This window comes from Phocoena sinus, chromosome 11, assembly GCF_008692025.1.
Source record: "Phocoena sinus isolate mPhoSin1 chromosome 11, mPhoSin1.pri, whole genome shotgun sequence".
Classification (NCBI taxonomy): Eukaryota; Metazoa; Chordata; class Mammalia; order Artiodactyla; family Phocoenidae; genus Phocoena; species Phocoena sinus.
In genome coordinates, this window is record NC_045773.1 from 83,901,020 (window position 1) to 83,919,187 (window position 18,168).

Consider the following 18,168-nt stretch of genomic DNA (forward strand, 5'->3'; position numbering starts at 1 on the left):
CTGACTGTCTTCTAATAAACCTTATTTATGGACGATGACATGTGAATACCATAAAATTTTAATGTGTCAAATAGGGCAAATAGGATTGCCCTTCTGATTTCCTTTTCAACCACTTAAAAGGGTAAAAGGTTTTCTTAGCTTACAGCAGCAGGTCGCTGTGGTTTGCCAACTCCTGATTCGTAGCACTTCAACAACACTGAGCTCCCAGCTTTTGAACCCTGAGTCCACTTCATCCTTCATTGAAACCAGAGCCATGTGATACTAAGGATAGGAACTGAACTTCCTTAACCCCAGCAATCAAAAAGGAGGAAGAGGAACTTGGATTTACAAAACCACACACGTTTGTGAATTAACTGTTACCAGAAGAGGCAGGGTCATATTCCCAATCCCCTGGTGTCATTTCTGGGTCCTGTTCATGTTTATTCAGAAGCTTGTGTCACGACTGCTGGCTGCCAGTGTAAACATCTGGCAGTGCCCACAGTGTTCTAAAATGAAGCAACTTCACCGTATTTTTTTCTGTGACTTTATGTGACAAAGTTCACATGAAGGACATACTTTGATCGAAATGTCCATGGTGAGGGAAAATATGTTGTTTGCTGGACCCTTGATTTTTCTATTGAAAGCATATGAGATCTCTAAGGCACGAGTATGTTCTCCTTTTTTTAAGGAAACGGTTTAAAAACAAGTAATTAACTGCTTTAGTAACAAATTACCTGCAACACACTTAAAAATTGAACATCACCCACTGGGATATTGTGGTGCCACAATTAAAAATCGACTTGTCTACTGCACAATACCTTTGTTCCATACAAGCTTCTGGAATCAAACACATACAACTGCAGAATTATGAGAGGCCTGGGTTCATGCATTGTATAATAACAGTATTGTGTGGTACTAATTTCATATAGCTTGTATAGAGAGAACAGTATCACATAAACCAGGTGATTGCTTTATAGTACCTGTTACAAGATGCCATTGCCTAAGGTCCTGATGAGGGACATTCCATGAGAAAGTCCTGAATTTTAGGGAAGATAAGAACTTTTCAAGTCACTTAGCCCAGTTATTTCTCAACCACTGTCCTGAAAACCAGTTTCATTTTAATTTCAGGGAATTGTGTGGGCACAGTTGCCAGGCATTAAACGCTGGTCCTCTACTGTAGTATCACAGTGCATTGGTTGTGTAGTGTACCGTGAATAGTTTATTACTGAAAGTTACCGAAACTTAGAGTTTTCACTCCTTTGAGTTTATTTCTCTGATATAGAATAGACCCTTACTTTTTGACTCTTACCTAGTCAACTAATAAACACCAAAGTCATTTGTCCCCAGTCCTCTTGTCTGACCTTGATTTACTGAATAAAACCTCCTTTATTTACAAAAACAAGGGGGAAAGGCCAATGTGCTTTAGAAAAGTCTTTTTTTTTTTTGGTAGAAAATAATTTGATGTACAAATTTATTTATTTGATTGTATTAAAGAAAGCAGGACAGAATCACATTCATTTTCTTCCTAGTATCACTGTAAACAGACTGAATTTCAGAGCTCTTAGTTTGCTTTGGAAACTTCTAAAAAGCTGCCTGTTAGCAGCCTAGGAAGCATTTTCCTTCCCCTCCAGTATCTCTTGCTCCTGGGGGTAGGTGGGGGTAATTGGTCACATTTGATGCTAAATAAATAGCATGTGGTGGATTTTGCCAAATCCTTTTCATCTCCTCCCATAGGCAACGGGATGACTTGGCTTATTCTTGATCTGAAGTCATTTGAATAAACAAGCAGGTTATGAAACACAGAATGGAGTGAAGTTTCCATCGTAGATAATTCCCAAAGTTAGGATGAACTTAACTGTTCAATCCCTTCTGCTGATCAGAGAGAGAGATGCTAGCAATGGATCTCAGATCTTTGATCCTGTGAGACATCAGCGTAACATAATCCATTCCTTTTATTAAAATGCGTTGGAAAAGAGATGTGTGAGTAGACAAGAGTAGTTGATTACAGTGATGGTACTATAAAAGGAAAGTCAAAGTGTAGGCAGTGTCCCTTTCTTGTTGAACTCCAGTGGTCACTCCACTCCTGTCAGCTTTACAGTCCAAGCAAACTCAGTCGGAAGAGCAGAGGGTGGTAACTGGGACAGCTACATGAGGAGACCTTTACCTGGATTTGTGGACCACTTCATATCATTTTCGATTCCCAGCTTTGTTCACTCTGTAGTCGAAGTAGTTATGGGGGTTTTAAGGCTTAAGATTCCATCTTCTGGCCAGTGCAGGAAAATGGCATAAACAGCTGATCCTTTTGAGGTATACCACACAGAGGTCGTGTTTTTTTCAGATTGTACCCTCCATGGTTTGGAGGCATAGATAGCCTCCCCATTGATGCTCAGCCACTCCCCAACAGCAAGAAGCCTTTCTTGGAAGATGCGAGCAATCAGTCCATCTTTAGTTGGTCCAATGTTGAGAAGATAGTTGCCTCCCAAACTTACTGTCTGAATCAGTTCCGAAATGTTTTGAGATTCACTTGTGATGTCACCCATTGCCATGTTGTGACGATAGCCCCAGGACAGCTTGTCTGTTGAGGTGCACATCTCCCACTTGTGATCTGGCAAGGTCTCTGGCTTGAATTTATCTTGACAGTTGTAGTATCGTCCATGGCAACAGTAAATGACCTCATAGGCCATTTACTATGACCACATCCTTAACTGGCCTATCACTGTAGAGCAAGCAAGAAAATTTGTAGAGTTCCAATAAGTATCAGGACATTCCCACTCTCCATCAGACCAAATCAAGTCAGGTTTGTACCTGTTTAAGGCTTGTAAGTAACAAGACCCAGCATTCAAATACAAATCTGCCAGATGCCAGATCCTCTTCAGGGTCCGGCAGACCATGTTGCCCTTCTTCAAGGCCCTGCTAACAAGGTTATATAGCTCTGGCATTGTTTTCACACGGACAAAATGCTATGTTTTGAAGTCATTTTTCTTATCACATAGGTAGAGAGGATGGAACCATTCTAAGAGTGGGTGATAGAGTCCATAGCATATGTTCCTCTTTCGGATGGCTGTTCCCAACTCACCAACCAAATCACGATGGGGCCCCAGATCCTTAGAGTTCCAGTTCCAAGACACAGGACTTGGCCAGTTTTTGAAGCCTTCGTGATGCTTTGTTGTCAGGACTACATACCTGCTGGTGTTGGAGGGTCTTCTGCAGAGGTGGGGGCTGGCTGAGGGCAAGGACACTGACAGCAGAAGTTCTGGGCTAGAAAACAGTCTTTAGTCAAAGAAATGTGATTTATTATGTTAATATATGAGTATCGTAATGGATGATATTATTAATAGATGACAGTAAGAATTGTTAACAATTTAGAAATTGCAAAGCAATAAACATCCATTTTAGAATAACTTATCCTAACTCCTAAAGTCCTTTAAAGTAGAAGATTTAGGTGGTTCACCCAGAGACTGAAGACGTGTTCAAAGAATCCTTGATTTTTTGAATCCTTTGTTTTTAGAGAAGAAAACCTACTGATTTTTTTCGCCTGGATTCTACTTATTTAATATAGTTCTGGAACTTGAATATTAGTGAAGTTAATAAGTGCTGATATGCTGATTTTGTTTATACTTTTCTTACTATTAAATATCTTATTTCACCTGACATTATACTCTATGCACAAGTCTGATTCTTAAACCAGATAGTACATTCATTAAAGTTGGAATTGCCTTCTTTTTTTTTTTGAACCTTTTATTTTATGTTGTAGTAGAGTTGATTAACAATGTTGTGCTAGTTTCAGGTGTACAGCAAAGCGAATCAGTTATACATATACATGTATCTATTCTTTTTCAAATTCTTTTCCCATTTAGGTTGTTACATAATATTGAGCAGAGTTCCCTGTGCTGTACAGTAGGTCCTTGTTGGTTATCCATTTTAAATATAGCAGTGTGTACATGTCAATCTCAAATTGTCTTCTAATAGAAGAAGCACTAAGTTTAGGATCAGAAAACCTGAATTTGAATACCAATTTACTATCTGTTAGTCATGTATTTCTGAATATGTGTCCTCATTTATTAAAAGCAAACAAAAAATTAGAGGTTTTTTTGGTGAGAATCAAATAAAATAACGTGAAAGTGCCTAGCACCATGACTGATATATAATAGGTATCTAAACAGCCATTTATTTGTTTATTATTCATGTTTTACCATACCCCACAGTGGTATATAATTCTTTTATGTAATGAATTCTCAGAAATGAGAATTGACAATCTATGTAGGTACTAAAAAAATGCTTGGATGGTTAATGGTGGGTGTACTGAGTTGGGATTACTACAAATGCTGAATGTCATTTTCCTCTACACTAGATTTTACTGTCTTGCCTACCTGCTAACCAACTCTCCTAAAGGACAAAGAACTCATTCTTTATACCACAGTGTGACTGTCAACCTTTGATGGTTGAAAAACCGTCTCCAGTGATGGGCAGTTCATAGGTTCTTCTTGTTTAATGGCCAAGACCTTTCTCTTATTGGGAGCTGCTAGTTGAGGGATGAGAAAAAATGAAGATCATGGAGACCTTCACCTACCAGAAACCTCTTCAGCAGGACTTTTCCACTCTGCAACTTCTGTTAGAACTACCCTTGCTCAAAGCAGCATCAGTGTGGAAGATGGAATTTGCACTCCTGGTTTGATATATACACTGTGGTATATGGTATGTTCTCACAATAAAGAGAAATCTCCTAGGAAACTCCCCTCATTGTTACAGTCAACCTTGAGAAAAAACTCTTCTTTTGGACTCTGCAGAGAGTCTGGTATTTCAGTACCTTTCTTCTTGGTCAACATGTTGGTGTAAGGAGCAGACTGTCTCTTATACTAGATGATTCTATTTTTTCACCTTTCAACCTTTGAATTCTTCTGATCCTAGTTACCCCACACTGAAGAAGGTTGCTGGAAGAAGACCAGATATTCCCATTTATGTCGGAAACACGGAAAGACCTGTCTTTTGGAATCTGAAGCGGAGTGGTGTCCAGTTGACTAATATCAATGTAGTGCCATTTGGAATATGGCAGCAGGTCAGATATCTGTGTTCTTTCCCTACTTTTCAGTTATGCTTTCTGGGGTAAATTTTAGATGAGGTAGTCGCTTTAAACACTAAGGAAACAATGGCCTACTTTTTCTGTACATAGTACTGTGTAAATACCTGGCACTGTGTAAATCTCTGTTTGAGCTAAAGTAAAAGGTGGCTTTTCTCTCCATTTATCAATGGTATGATTCTCCTGGATAATAAATCCAGTTCTGAATAAAAGGGATTTCTTTCCAGAAGAGATGACAATTTCTTCAAATATTGAATTAAAAGCCAAACTGACATAAACTGTTGTTGGTTTTATTGTTAAAATTCCAGGTAGACAAAAATCTTCGATTCATGATCTTGATGGATGGCGTTCATCCTGAGATGGACACTTGCATTATCGTGGAATACAAAGGTATTTTCTTATTCTCATTAACAGTGAAAAATGAAAAATATTCTTGGTAAGAAGGATAATAAGAGCTATCCAAAATTTCATCCTATGTTCATCTTCTTCTTCCATCTTCATTTTCCATAGAATATAATATATTCTATCCCTGTCTTAGGAAAAGGGGCTCTCATTCAGATAATCTTACAGAGAACAAATTAGCAGTAATGTGCTCGATGTAGTGACAGGTGCAAAGATTCTTTTTCATAAGGCAACACATATTCTATATTTCACCTATAGTAACTTATTCAAAACTGCCTTTATTGAATAAGTGTTTTACTTTCATCTTGAAATACTATGATGTAACGTAACCATACACTTCTGCCTTTCACGTGAGAAGATGGCTTTACACCAACAATCATTGAATAGAATTTCCAAGGGGTTGAGAGGTTTGTGTCACTCTTTCCCCTGCATCCTTTGGGCTCAACATCTGAAGATAGCCGGCCGAGGAAAGTAGTCTATCTACGATCCGGAGTGGAATTAAGCTAACTCTCCTCACCCAGAACCCACTAATCAGACAGGATGAGTTTATTCACTTGAAAGTTCAAAATGTGCTATTGAAGAGTTTAGATTTTGAAGTCTTACTCTCTCTTTTCCTTGGACATAAGCAACTCTTCTGTAATTGAATGAGTCAGATTATACAGACTTACATGGAAGAGTTTGTTGACCTGGGATTTCAAACTGTGGTTTTCAAGATTTCACCTTGAGTATTGATGCCACTTTATTTTTCCACAGGTCATAAAATACTCAATACAGTGGATTGCACCAGACCCAATGGGGGAAGGCTGCCTATGAAGGTTGATCTAATGATGAGTGATTTTGCCGGAGGGGCATCAGGCTTTCCGATGACTTTCAGTGGTGGAAAATTTACTGGTAATACTTTATATCAAAGTGATGCCAAGGAGCATGCATGGCACTTTGCTAAATGCTGTACGAATCAATACAAAAATAATTAAGACATGATCCTTCCCCACAAGAAGCTTACAATCTTATTGGGAAACCAGACTTGCAAATCACAGATATACAAGCTGAAGTTTCCAGCTCAGAATATGCTGATGGAGCATGAAGGAAACACTGAGGAGATTAGGGAGCATGTCAGGAAAAGTCAAGAAAAAGAATCATTTGGATCAATTTGATTCCTGATGTAGACTGTAGAGCAGAACAGGAAGAGTCTGACACTGGTAATCCAGGCTTAAATGCTCTTGGTATGTGGTTCAGAATAGGGTGTGGGCAGCTCGAGGTGGGCACATCCCCTTGGACTTGTGGAATGCCCATACAGGGGAGGAATGAGGCAAAGGAAGCCCCTCTAAAGTATGGGGTTTCTGGGGGCCGGGGAAATAGTAGTCAAAGAGTACAAACTTCTAGTTATACGATGAGTAAGTTCTGGGGATGTAACGTACAGCATGATGACTATAGTTAACAATACCGTGCTATATACTTAAAAGTTGCTAAGAGGGTAGATCTTACATGTTCTCATCACACACACACAAAATGGTAATATGTGAGGTGATGGAGGCTAACCAACCTTATCGTGGTAATCATTTAGCCATACATGCATGTAATGAACCCGTCCTGGTGTATACCTTAAACTTATGTAATATTATATATCAGTTATATCTTAAAGCTTGAAAAAAATGTGGGGTCCAAGGCAGAAGCTCTTCTGCTCTGGGTCTAAGGGTGGTGCTAGGGTTGGGATGGGGGAGGGCGTGTAAATGGTATATTTTGTTCCTACTTTTGCTCAGTATGTAAGCATTGCTAGCATTGTAAGTTCTCAATATATGTCCACTTAATAAATTAATATTTTCTGTAAGTGATCTCTGTTTAGCAATGTGGCAGAAATGCCCTACTTGCAGTATGAGGAAAGCCTGTCCAGTTCCTTCCTTTCTTCTCTAAGTCTGTGGTCATTGCCTCCCAGAATGAGTCACCAGTGAGAGATAGAGGGGAGGTGCTATCTTTACGGGGTTAACAGTGTGACTGGGGAGGTGACATATACCTACTAAAGGGTAGCTAGCACAACTCCGTTCTTATGTGAGTGTGTGTGTGTGTGTGTGTGTGTGTGTGCGCGCGTGCGCACGCACATACATTTAAAAAGGTCTAGAATATACCAAAATGTTAATAGTGGTTGTGTCTACCTTATGGATAACTTATTTTTTTCTGTATCCTTGTCTGTGTTTATCAGATTTTCATAGCAGTAACAGTAAGAGCAGTTCCCTGACATGGTACCCCACATGCTCTGGGCCCTGCCTAATTTCAACTTCCTTTACTGCCTGTATCCCCATTGCTTGACAAGTGTCAGCCCATACTGGCCCGCTTTTTGTTCCTCAGACCCAATACATCAAGTCCGTCTGTGCCCTGGACCTTTGTATGTGCTGTTTCCGCTGCCTGGAGTGCTATTGCTTTTGACCTCCACGTGGTCGACAACTTCTATGTCTCTGTCTGTGTTCTATGATTCCAATGTCATCTTCACTAACTGCCCTAATATGCCCCTCCACCCCACACCTCATCACCCCAGCCACTCTCCATCCCATGGCCCTGTTTTACTTTCTTCCTAGCTCATCACTCTTTGAAATGAACTTATTTCCTTATTCCTTATTTGCTTTCACTAGAATGAATGCTCCTTAAGAGCAGGGACCTGCTTTATCTTGTTCACCACTGTATTCTCAGTTCCTAGAACTACGTCTGGCACATAGTAGGTGCTCAATAAATATCAAGCAAATGAATGAACGCGCAAACGAACAAATGAACAACCTGTGAGGTAGGCAACATGATTCTATTTTACAGAGGAGAAAACAGACTTAAAGAATTTAAGTGGTGGAGCTGCATTTTGATCCTAAGTCTTAACTGACTCCGACATCCATGCCCTTGACCACTGTGCATCACCTGGGTGTAATGAACATGCTTTGCTTTTATAATCCATGCAAATAGCAAAGCCATTTCCATGTTAGTAGAGAGTTAAGCATTACAAGAATTACAGTGTCCTTAAAATGTGCATGCATGCAAGATACAACTACACATGCCACCCTGTTTATTCAGGTAGGGTCCAAATGAATTGCCATTAACAAGGAGAGGGTTCAGTGTCTCTGGCTGGTTTGGAAACATTTTCCTAGTAACCAACTGAAATTTGCAAAATAAAGCCACTAATGACAAGGAGCTTTGCTCTCTGTCTGCATTAGTTAGCTGTCAATTTTTATCTCCTGAAAGCCTTCTAATCTACTAGAACTCTTGTTTTTCTGTGATTTCTGAACAGAGGAAATTCTAATCCAAACCCTGTTATTCCAGAGGAATGGAAAGCCCAATTCATTAAAACAGAAAGGAAGAAACTCCTGAACTACAAGGCTCGGCTGGTGAAGGACCTACAACCCCGAATTTATTGCCCTTTTGCTGGGTATTTCGTGGAATCTCACCCATCAGACAAGTATGGCTGGATATTTTGCATAACGTATTTACACACGAGTTAATGTATGCTGGGATGAATGATTTAGCTATGAATACAACATGAAACGAGAAGAAGTAATTAGTAGGAGTCTGGAGCTTATTTAACAAGCTGCCTGGGAACAGAGAGCCATGCTTGACAGCTAGAGTTAATTCAGATAGATTTTGTCCAAAAGGATCCTGGAAAGAATGAAGGCAACTGATATGTATTCAGTATACACTAGGAATTGAACTGGGGCTTTTAATCATTTAGTCTTCCAATGACACTGTAAGGTAGGTGTTATTATACCTGTTTAAGTCAGGGAATCTGAAACTCAGAGGCTAAGGGACTTGCTTGAAGTCACCCCGCTGGAAACACTGGAGGTGAGAAATGAATCCTGGTATGCCTAGCTCTAAAGCTATTTTCTCTATACCACACTACCTCTCAGAATAGAGACTGTATCATCATCAAGTTATTTTCTCATTTTTGAGTATCTAAAAGGACTTCTCTTGCAGCAATATAACTTCTAGATCTTGTTTTTCAAGTGTAGTTTTAGAGGTCAATGAGTTTTCTTTGAGAATGTTTAAATGTTGAATTTTCACTTTAATGGTCAAATGGATGACAATCTTAATACTGGGTATTACACAAGATTTCATAAATGTGAATATTCACACTTATGGTTCTTTTTTGGTCACTTTGATACCAAGTCATCATTAAAGATTTAGCAGTTAACTTTTAATAATAAAATATTTCTCAAACAGGAGAAACTTCAAATTTAAGAAACATTGTTTTTTTAGTTCAGCTTAACTACTGTTTTTAGATTGGATTGTCCTTCTTGGGACTTTACTACTGTCAGGTGCCTGAGCTGGGGAAGTGCTTTTCCTTTTCTCTCAAAACATGGACCCTGTGATCCAAAATTTCCTATGAATTACTAAAGCCAAACTAAACATTTGCAAGATTGTTAGTGTCCTTTTGAGATTTTGAGTAGACCTGCTAGGGCCGAACAATGAGAACACTTATTATTTATATTGCAATCACATTAACTATATAAATTAGTTTAGTATAAATAATATAATTTTGTTATTTAGTCCAAAAACAAGGCATGTCTTTTCATTTGTATAGGTTTTCTTTTGTGTCATTCAGCGGCATGTTGAAGTTTTCTTTATATAAGACTCACACACTTCTGGTTATGTTTATTCCTAGATATTTTCACTTTTTATTTTGGTTGCTATTGTAAATTCAGTCTTTTCTATAATTATATTTCCTAAGTAGTAGTTGTTTTAATTGTTTGGAATAGTTTTCAGCTGATTCTCTTTAAATCATCTGCAAATAGTGGTAGTGATATCTCCTTTCATTACTTTATATGTCTGATTCATTGATGTTGTTTTATTGGATTATTTCAAGTAAAATATTCCTGACTTAGAATGTTTATGCTCACTTAACTATGAAGGATGGAAGATGGAGTAGGTACAGTGAAATTAATGGAGGTAGACAGCAAATGAAGGACTTAGTGAACCAGGGAAGGGTTGTCTGTGTCAAGTGACAATGATACAGAACCAGGGGAATGAGCTACTCCAATATTACTAAAGTTGATGGCCCTGGAAAACTTCCCTTCAGTTTCCCCCAAACACTTCAGTTTTCTAAAGAAAATACTAGTTATCAGTGAATAGGTGTGTCTCACACTCAATCTTGATCTAGAGCGAAATGACAATCAGTTAATGCGACAAAAATAAACTTCTCAGTGCCTGCCAATGTAGACATGGCACAGAGGTTTCACTTAAATGCACTAAGATTCAGTGTAGTTAAGAACCAGTATGGCATAGACACCAAGCAATCAGAACAGATAACAGGTAGTGCTGGATCAGGTCCTGGAGGCTCTGCTCTCTCAAACTTTAATCCTTTAGTTGACTGAATTGAGAGAGAGCTAGGAGGCCCCAGGGGAGGGTCAGGTGCCTGGGACAGCAAAGAGGGCACTCAGGGAAGCAGCTTTGAACCAACTGGCATAGAACTATTTCAGTATTTTAGCAACTGTTATGCCTTCTGGCTGAACATCAGTCTGTCCTTAGAGCAATGGAAAAAGGAGCAGAGAAGAGATTCTGCTGCCATTTCCAGCTCTCACATCATACTACGTGGAAATAGCCAAGAACTAAGGGATTAGACTATGGTGGTATTTTGCATACCACACTGCTTTGGACAGTGGTGAGCATCTGTGAAAAGATACAAAGAGAAAGCATGTCTAAGATAAATCCAGGAGAGTCTGTTTGAGAAGGTGAAAACAGTGGATTGTTCTATCATTTTCATGTTCTTAGTTATGGGTCACTCAAGTAAAAAGTACAAAATCGATCGCAATATTTGCCACATGACACTGTGGAGAGTATTAAAGTCAGGCCGGTGAGGAAGTATTATTGAACGTGAATTTTTACAAAAACTCAGAGAATTTCCTAAATTGGCTTCATGTTAAATGTTCCACGTCAAAGCATGTAGTCTGAGTGCAGATAAGTTAAGCATCCTTTGAGATGATCTTACGGTCTAAGGTTTAACTAGAGAAGAGGAACCAGGCAAGATAATAATGGACATTTGAAGTGACTTAGTCTATTACCTAAAATGTGAGAAGGAAATAATTTTTTGCATTGGACCCACAAAGGGTTCTCTGCCTGAGAGGTTAAAAATGGAATTGTACCCCAGACTCAGGTGTATTAGAGAGGTAGAGAGATGGTCTGTATCTGTGGAAAAACAGAAATACAAGCAGAGAAAAGAATGCATTGTACATATGGAAAAATTCAAGTAACTGGATTTCTAGTCATAAACCATGGAGACTAGAAGGTAGTAAGATAGTATTTTTAAATTGCTTAAAGAAAAGAATGGTCAACATAGACTCTATATCCAGTGAAAATATCCTTCAGGAATGAGGGTAAAATAAAAACATTCCTAGATGAAGGAAAACTAAGGCAATTCATTATAAGAAGACCTACTTTAAAAGAAATGCTAAAGAAAGTTATTTAGATAAAAGGGAAATGACACTAGAGGGAAACTTCTGGAGGGACCACACTACCCAATTGTAATACTTGCTACAAAGCTCCAGTAATCAAGACAGCATGATATTGATGAAGGGATAAACACATAGATTAATGGAATAGAGTCCAAAAACAGAGCCACCCAAATATAGCCATTTGATTTTTGACAAAGGTACAAAATCAATTCAGTGGAGAAAAGACAGTCTTTTCAATAAATGTTATTGAATGTTGAGCAATTAATTGGACATTCATATGCAAAAAATGAACCTCAGTATAGTAGACCCTGCACTATATACCAAAAAATAAGTCAAAATGGGTCATAGATCGAAATGTAAAACTATGAAATTTTTAGAGGAAAATATAGGAGAAAATCTTCATGACCTTGGGTTAAGCAAAGACTTCTTAGATAGGACACCAAAAGCACAATCCATAAGTGAAAATTTTAATAAATTGGGCTTTATCAAAATTAAAATTTTTGCTCTGTGAAAGACACTGCTAAGAGAATAAAATGATAAACTACAGACCATGAGAAAAATTCGCAAATCATATATCTGATTAACAATTTGTATCTAGAATATATAATGAACTTTCAAAAATCAGTGTAAGGAAACAAGGAACTCAATAATAAATGGGCAAAACATTTTGAACAGATACTCCACCAAAGAAGATATATCGATGCAAATGAGCATAAGAAATGACGTGCCCATATCACTAGTCATTAGAGAATGCAGATTAAAGCCACAATGAAATAAGAATTAAAGTTAATAAAATTTTGAAAGATTAACACTATCCAGTTATGGCAAAGATACAGAGCAATAGGACCTCTCAGACATTGCTGTTGAGGATTCAAAATGATACAGCTATCTGGAAAGCAGTATGGCTGTTGCTTTAAATATACATTTATCATATGACCCAGAAATTCCATTCATGGATATTTACCCTAGATAAACTAAACTTTTATTCACACAAAACTATACACAAATATTAATAGTAGTTCTAGTCATAATTACCAAATCAACTCAAATGTCTTTCAGCAGGTGAATGGACAAACTGTGGTATATCCACACCATGGAATACCATAGAAAATAAATAACTACTGATATACACACAACCTGGTTGAATCTCAAAGGTATCGTGCTAAGTGAAAGAAGTCAGTCTCAAAAGATTATATATTGTGATTCCAATTATATGACATTCTGAGAAAGGCAAAACTATTGGGATGGAGAAAAAGGTCAGTGGTTGCCAGAGGTTAGGCTGAAGGGAAGGGAGGGTTTGACTAAAAAGGGCCAACATGGGGGAGTTTTGAGAGAACAGAATATAGAGCAGAGAGAAGTGCTCTGTATCCTGATTTTAGTAGTAGCACAAATCTATACATGTGTTAAAATTCATAGAGCTGTTCACCAAAAAAAATCCAAAAATTAGATCTAAGTAAATCTTAAAAACAACAACAAAAAAGCTAACAGTTATTCTTAACACCTCAGTCATGTTAATTAAAGCTACGTATTTATTTAGGTCATATTTGTGATACAACAAATACATATGCACATCTTATATAATACACAACCCCTTGAAAAAACCAAAATATACAATTAATCCATTTGGTAGTATTTGAAGCATAGTTTTATTATTTTAAATGTTAAAGTCTTTTAGATGTTTTAATTTTGCTTTTATAAGATTCTGTCAATTGTATAGAGCATCTATTTGATCACGAAGTGACTCAGCCCCTAACATTAATGGTGTTTTTATGAGCAAGTACCAGTACCATCTGCTTCATTGCTGATCACTTTATGATCAGTGCCTGGAACATTTTGTGAACAAAGGTCAGGGACTGCCCACATGCAGACGGAATGCATATGTCTTTCTACTTTGAGGGTACATTTACCTGTAAATTTGTTGGATGGTAAAGAAACTGATAGACTTATCAGTCCTTGAGATAAGTTTTTATGACAAAATCCTGTAGGTACTGGCCATAATTTCTCATCCATTGAGGGAGCAGAGTACAGTAGGGGAAATAGTGTACATGGAATTTAGGGTCTTTCCTACTACCACTTATTAGGACCAATTTTTTTGACTTCTCTGGGCTTCATGTGACTCATCATTAAAACCTGACTCTTTTCACTGTGAAGTTCTTCTCTGTCCTCTGATGACATATCTATATGTGTCTAGTCACTTAATGTGTCCTTTTGCTGATAATGTTTCCTTCTTTATTACCTTCTTGTTGATATTACTTAGCTGTCTCTCATCTTCCAAATATTTCCAGAAAGATTGGCCTAAAGTTAAAATATAATTTATTTCGATCAGTGCTGTTCATCATTCATTCATTCATTTTTTGAGCAGCATGTGCTAGGTGCTGGAGAACTAGAGATGAAATGACTGTCTTCAGAGTTGGAAGAGAAAAACAATAGTAACACAGAATGATAAATGTTATGGTACATGGTTCTGGAGGTAATGGGATACAGATAGGAGTCGGAAAATGACTACTGGATGAGACTATGAAGCAAAGTTTTGAAGTATGAGTAGACACCTACCAGCAAAGATGGAAAGATGCTGAGATGAGAGGTTGCAGTTCAGTGTAGGGGACTGAGGTGGGTGTATTGGGGCGGGGGGCAGTGGGAACCAGACAGTGAACACTGCTGTGTGTCACTCCACATGGCTTGGATTTTATCCTTAAGAATGAGGAACCTGGTAAAGGAGTCTAACAAGGAACAGAGACATGATCAGATGTGCACTGGAGAGGTTAGGTTGTTTGTCTGCATGGTGGGAAGGGAGACAGGAATGTTGATCCTGGAGTACAGTTTGAAAATCATTACAATAATCTCGGAAGGACTGATGAATGACAGTGGGGATTGAGAATTCAGATTCTAGAAATATAAAGGAGGTTGAATTGCAAGAACTTGGAGACGAACTGGATATGATGGTTTCTTACTTAAGGACACTTGACCACTTAATGTGTTGCTGCCATTTAAAGTAGTTGTAAGTCACAATTCTGTGTATTAGTAGTTGGCAGATGTTACCCTCTGTACGCACAATACCCCTCAGAGGGCAGTGTCTGGGTATTAACTTTATTATTATTTTAGAGAGGCAGACAAAGAAGCATCAAGAAGTTAAAGACTTTTGTGAACGCCACACATTATGTTTTAGGAAGAGTAATCTGATAGCATCCCGGTTCGGAGGCGGGGAGATCGGTTGGTGAACCATTTTGAGACTAGAGGTAGTAAGATGATGAGACAAAGAGGTGACACTGCTTCAAATTGAGGACTGCGCCAGTGGGAGGATATTCCCATGTGTAGGAAGGGACAAGTTAGACATCTTTGGGTGGAGAGATATCTTTACTCATGTCTGCAAGATCATAAATAATGTAAGTCAGTGGGGATGGCAGTGGGGATTGAGAAAATACAGTGGGGACTGAGAAAATACCTTGGTGCTATAGAAATACAAATGCTTACATATGTTTTGTGTTTGTCTATCTGACTGAAAATATCTATCCAGTCTAGGTAACCCAGTTGTAGCTCAAGAAAGTAAAATTCCCTTTAACAGAAATGTCTGTCTATGTAACCCATGTCTGATGAAACACAGTGATAAATCCTGGATCTCTCTTTTTCTGCTCCAGCATCACCACAATTACCTGCCCATATGACATTAAAACTGATGATTTACAGCTTTTCCAGAAAGATTGTGGCTTGGAATTAAATTTGGGAGATACCCAGCGCTGATCAAAAATAGCACAATTAAAAACTAGATCTCAGGAGGGACTATGACTGAGGATGTGTGTGTTCTTTCGTAACAGGTGGATTTCAATGGTTTTGAATGGAAAGCCTTTTGGGGGGGAGGGGGTTTATAAACAACAAATTTAGTTTTCAAACTTCTGGAGACTGGAAAGTCCAAGATCAAGGCGCTGGCAGATTTGATATCTAGTGAGGGCCCACTTCCTGGTTCCTAGACGCCTGTCTTTTTAAATGTAACCTCACATAATGGAAGGGGTTGGAAAGACTTATCAGACTTTACTCCAAAGTTGGGGAGACGCTCCTCCTCGTGGCCTCCTGGGAAGGATAAGCCCTGCTTTGGCGGTGGAGAGCTGGGTGGACACTGCCGACCTGGGGCAAGTCACCTGAGCCCTCTGATCCTTAGTCTCTTTCTCTATAAAACAAGAGTAATAACGGCAGGTATCTCAGTGGGTTGTGAAGATAAAATCAATTAGTTCATGTTAAACGCTTAGTATATACCTGCCAAGTAATATTTAATCATCTATATATTTCATTATTATTAAATATAAGAAAATGAATCACTATGCTATAAACTGAAACTAACACACTACTGTAAATAACTATACTTCAATTTAAAAAAACTGGAAAAAAATTAAATACAAGATTGTGTTATTCCTACCTCTTTATAGTAGTCTTGCTACATCTAACTTCAATTCCAATCACTATGTGATTATACTAAAAAACAAAGGATAAATAATAGCTGTTCCCTAATTAGGGACATTAACCCAAATATAGTCTTTATTTTTCCTGGGATAACTGCAGCGGGATTGGGAAGTAGGAATGCAGAGGAAACAAACAAACAAAAATTCTGTCATTGTTCTAATCAAAATTTCATCTGAGAATAAACTTTCTTACATGGGAATTTTCTTATTTCTCAGGTATATTAAAGAAACAAACATCAAAAATGACCCAAATGAACTCAACAACCTTATCAAGAAAAATTCTGATGTGTTAACATGGACCCCACGACCTGGAGCCACTCTTGATCTGGGAAGGATGCTAAAGGATCCAACAGACAGGTTTGGCTTAAATACTTTTTTTTTTTTTTTTTTTTTGCGATACGTGGGCCTCTCACCGTTGTGGCCTCTCCCATTGTGGAGCACAGGCTCTGGACGCGCAGGCTCAGCGGCCATGGCTCACGGGCCCAGCCGCTCCTCGGCATGTGGGATCTTCCCAGACCGGGGCACGAACCCGTGTCCCCTGCATTGGCAGGCCACCAGGGAAACCCGGCTTAAACACTTATAGAGAAAAAAATGATTCAGGGATTTTTTCAATTTTATGAGAAAATAAAGGACATACCTGTGGTCTCTTGGTAGGTCCCTCTTTGTCAGAATATTAAGTTTTTATTGAGTAGCATCCTCAGCTTGTCATGCATTAAGATCCACACATCACTTTTTAAAATGGAAGTCTTACTGTTTAAAGGAAATAAACTATTAAATAAGTATCTTTCAAATCTAGGGGAAAAAAGGCTGAGTTTTTTCTCAGTCCTATATAATAATTTTCTCATCCTATGTAATAATTACTCAAATGTTTTCCTCGTCTCAGAGCCTTACTTGAAAACAAAGAGTGAGGAAGTTTTTTCTATGAAGGACGATTGATGCAGCCTAAAAATAAGTTGTCTGAAGTAACAAGCAATAAGCATGAGAATTAGTTTTTATATCAGTATAAGCATTACCCAACTGCCAGTTCCACAGACAGTACCTTTGAACAAGTAACAGTGCACTGGGAGTGCAATTCAGGAAAAGTTACTATTGATGTCACAGACCTATATCTTTACATATACTTGTCTTGAGCCAAATGGAACTGTTAGTTCCTCACCCTTATTTAGAAATGGACTGAATGTGTTGGAGAGCTGGGCACACAGTTGCCAACAGCACACCCCTCTCCTGGCCTTACCTTTGCAGAGTTGGTGTGAGTGGCGCAGCCAGCTGATTATGCCTTTTTGCTAATTTCCCATATTGAACTAGTTACCGAATCTAGTCAGTTCTTCATAAATCCCTCACAAATCCACCACTCGTCTCCAGCCTCTTCCGTCGTGACCTTAATTCGGCCTCTCACAATTTTTTTTCACCTAGATTCAAGCAGTGGCCCTTGACTTGGCTCTGTGCCTCCACCCTGCTCTCCTCTGATCTATCCTCCATGCCAGCCTTTTTCAATCTGCTGGCCACAATCCACTGGTGGGTTGTAAAAATCAATGGCATTGATCATGACCAGCATTTTAAAAAATGAAATAGAATAAAATAGAATAGACCTGAGTACATTGTCCGAGTACATATAACAAGGAGTAGTATTATTTCAGGAGACTTTGTTTCACAGGTACGCTTGGTATGTGGACCCCCAGGGTCCTCAAGTAAAATATAATTCTTACTGGGATCATAAGCAAGGAAAGCCTCCACTCTGCATTGTTGTGGAAGAAACCTTTTTTAAATGCAAAATTCTTCCTGTTCCTTTCCCTGCTTAAAATTCCTTAGGATCTCCCCAGTACCTCTAGGGTAAAAGCAG

The 18,168-nt window shown here is 38.5% G+C and overlaps 1 protein-coding gene and 1 pseudogene across 17 annotated transcripts in view; one reads left to right on the forward strand and one right to left on the reverse strand.

Moving 5' to 3' along the window:
• LOC116761533 (cytidine monophosphate-N-acetylneuraminic acid hydroxylase) overlaps positions 1-18,168 on the forward strand; it is a 258,069-nt gene that overhangs the window by 225,687 nt on the left and 14,214 nt on the right. For all 17 annotated transcript variants that reach the window (XR_004352045.1, XM_032647362.1, XM_032647368.1 and 14 more), the window contains 5 exons: positions 4,888-5,035; positions 5,365-5,446; positions 6,212-6,349; positions 8,756-8,891; positions 16,545-16,685. Coding sequence is in view for 16 of the 17 variants with exons in the window: in XM_032647362.1 (XP_032503253.1) it covers positions 4,888-5,035; positions 5,365-5,446; positions 6,212-6,349; positions 8,756-8,891; positions 16,545-16,685 (645 nt within the window). In the remaining variant the exon portion in view is untranslated. The remainder of the gene's footprint in view (positions 1-4,887; positions 5,036-5,364; positions 5,447-6,211; positions 6,350-8,755; positions 8,892-16,544; positions 16,686-18,168) is intronic.
• Positions 1,430-3,436, reverse strand: LOC116761535 (annotated as a pseudogene).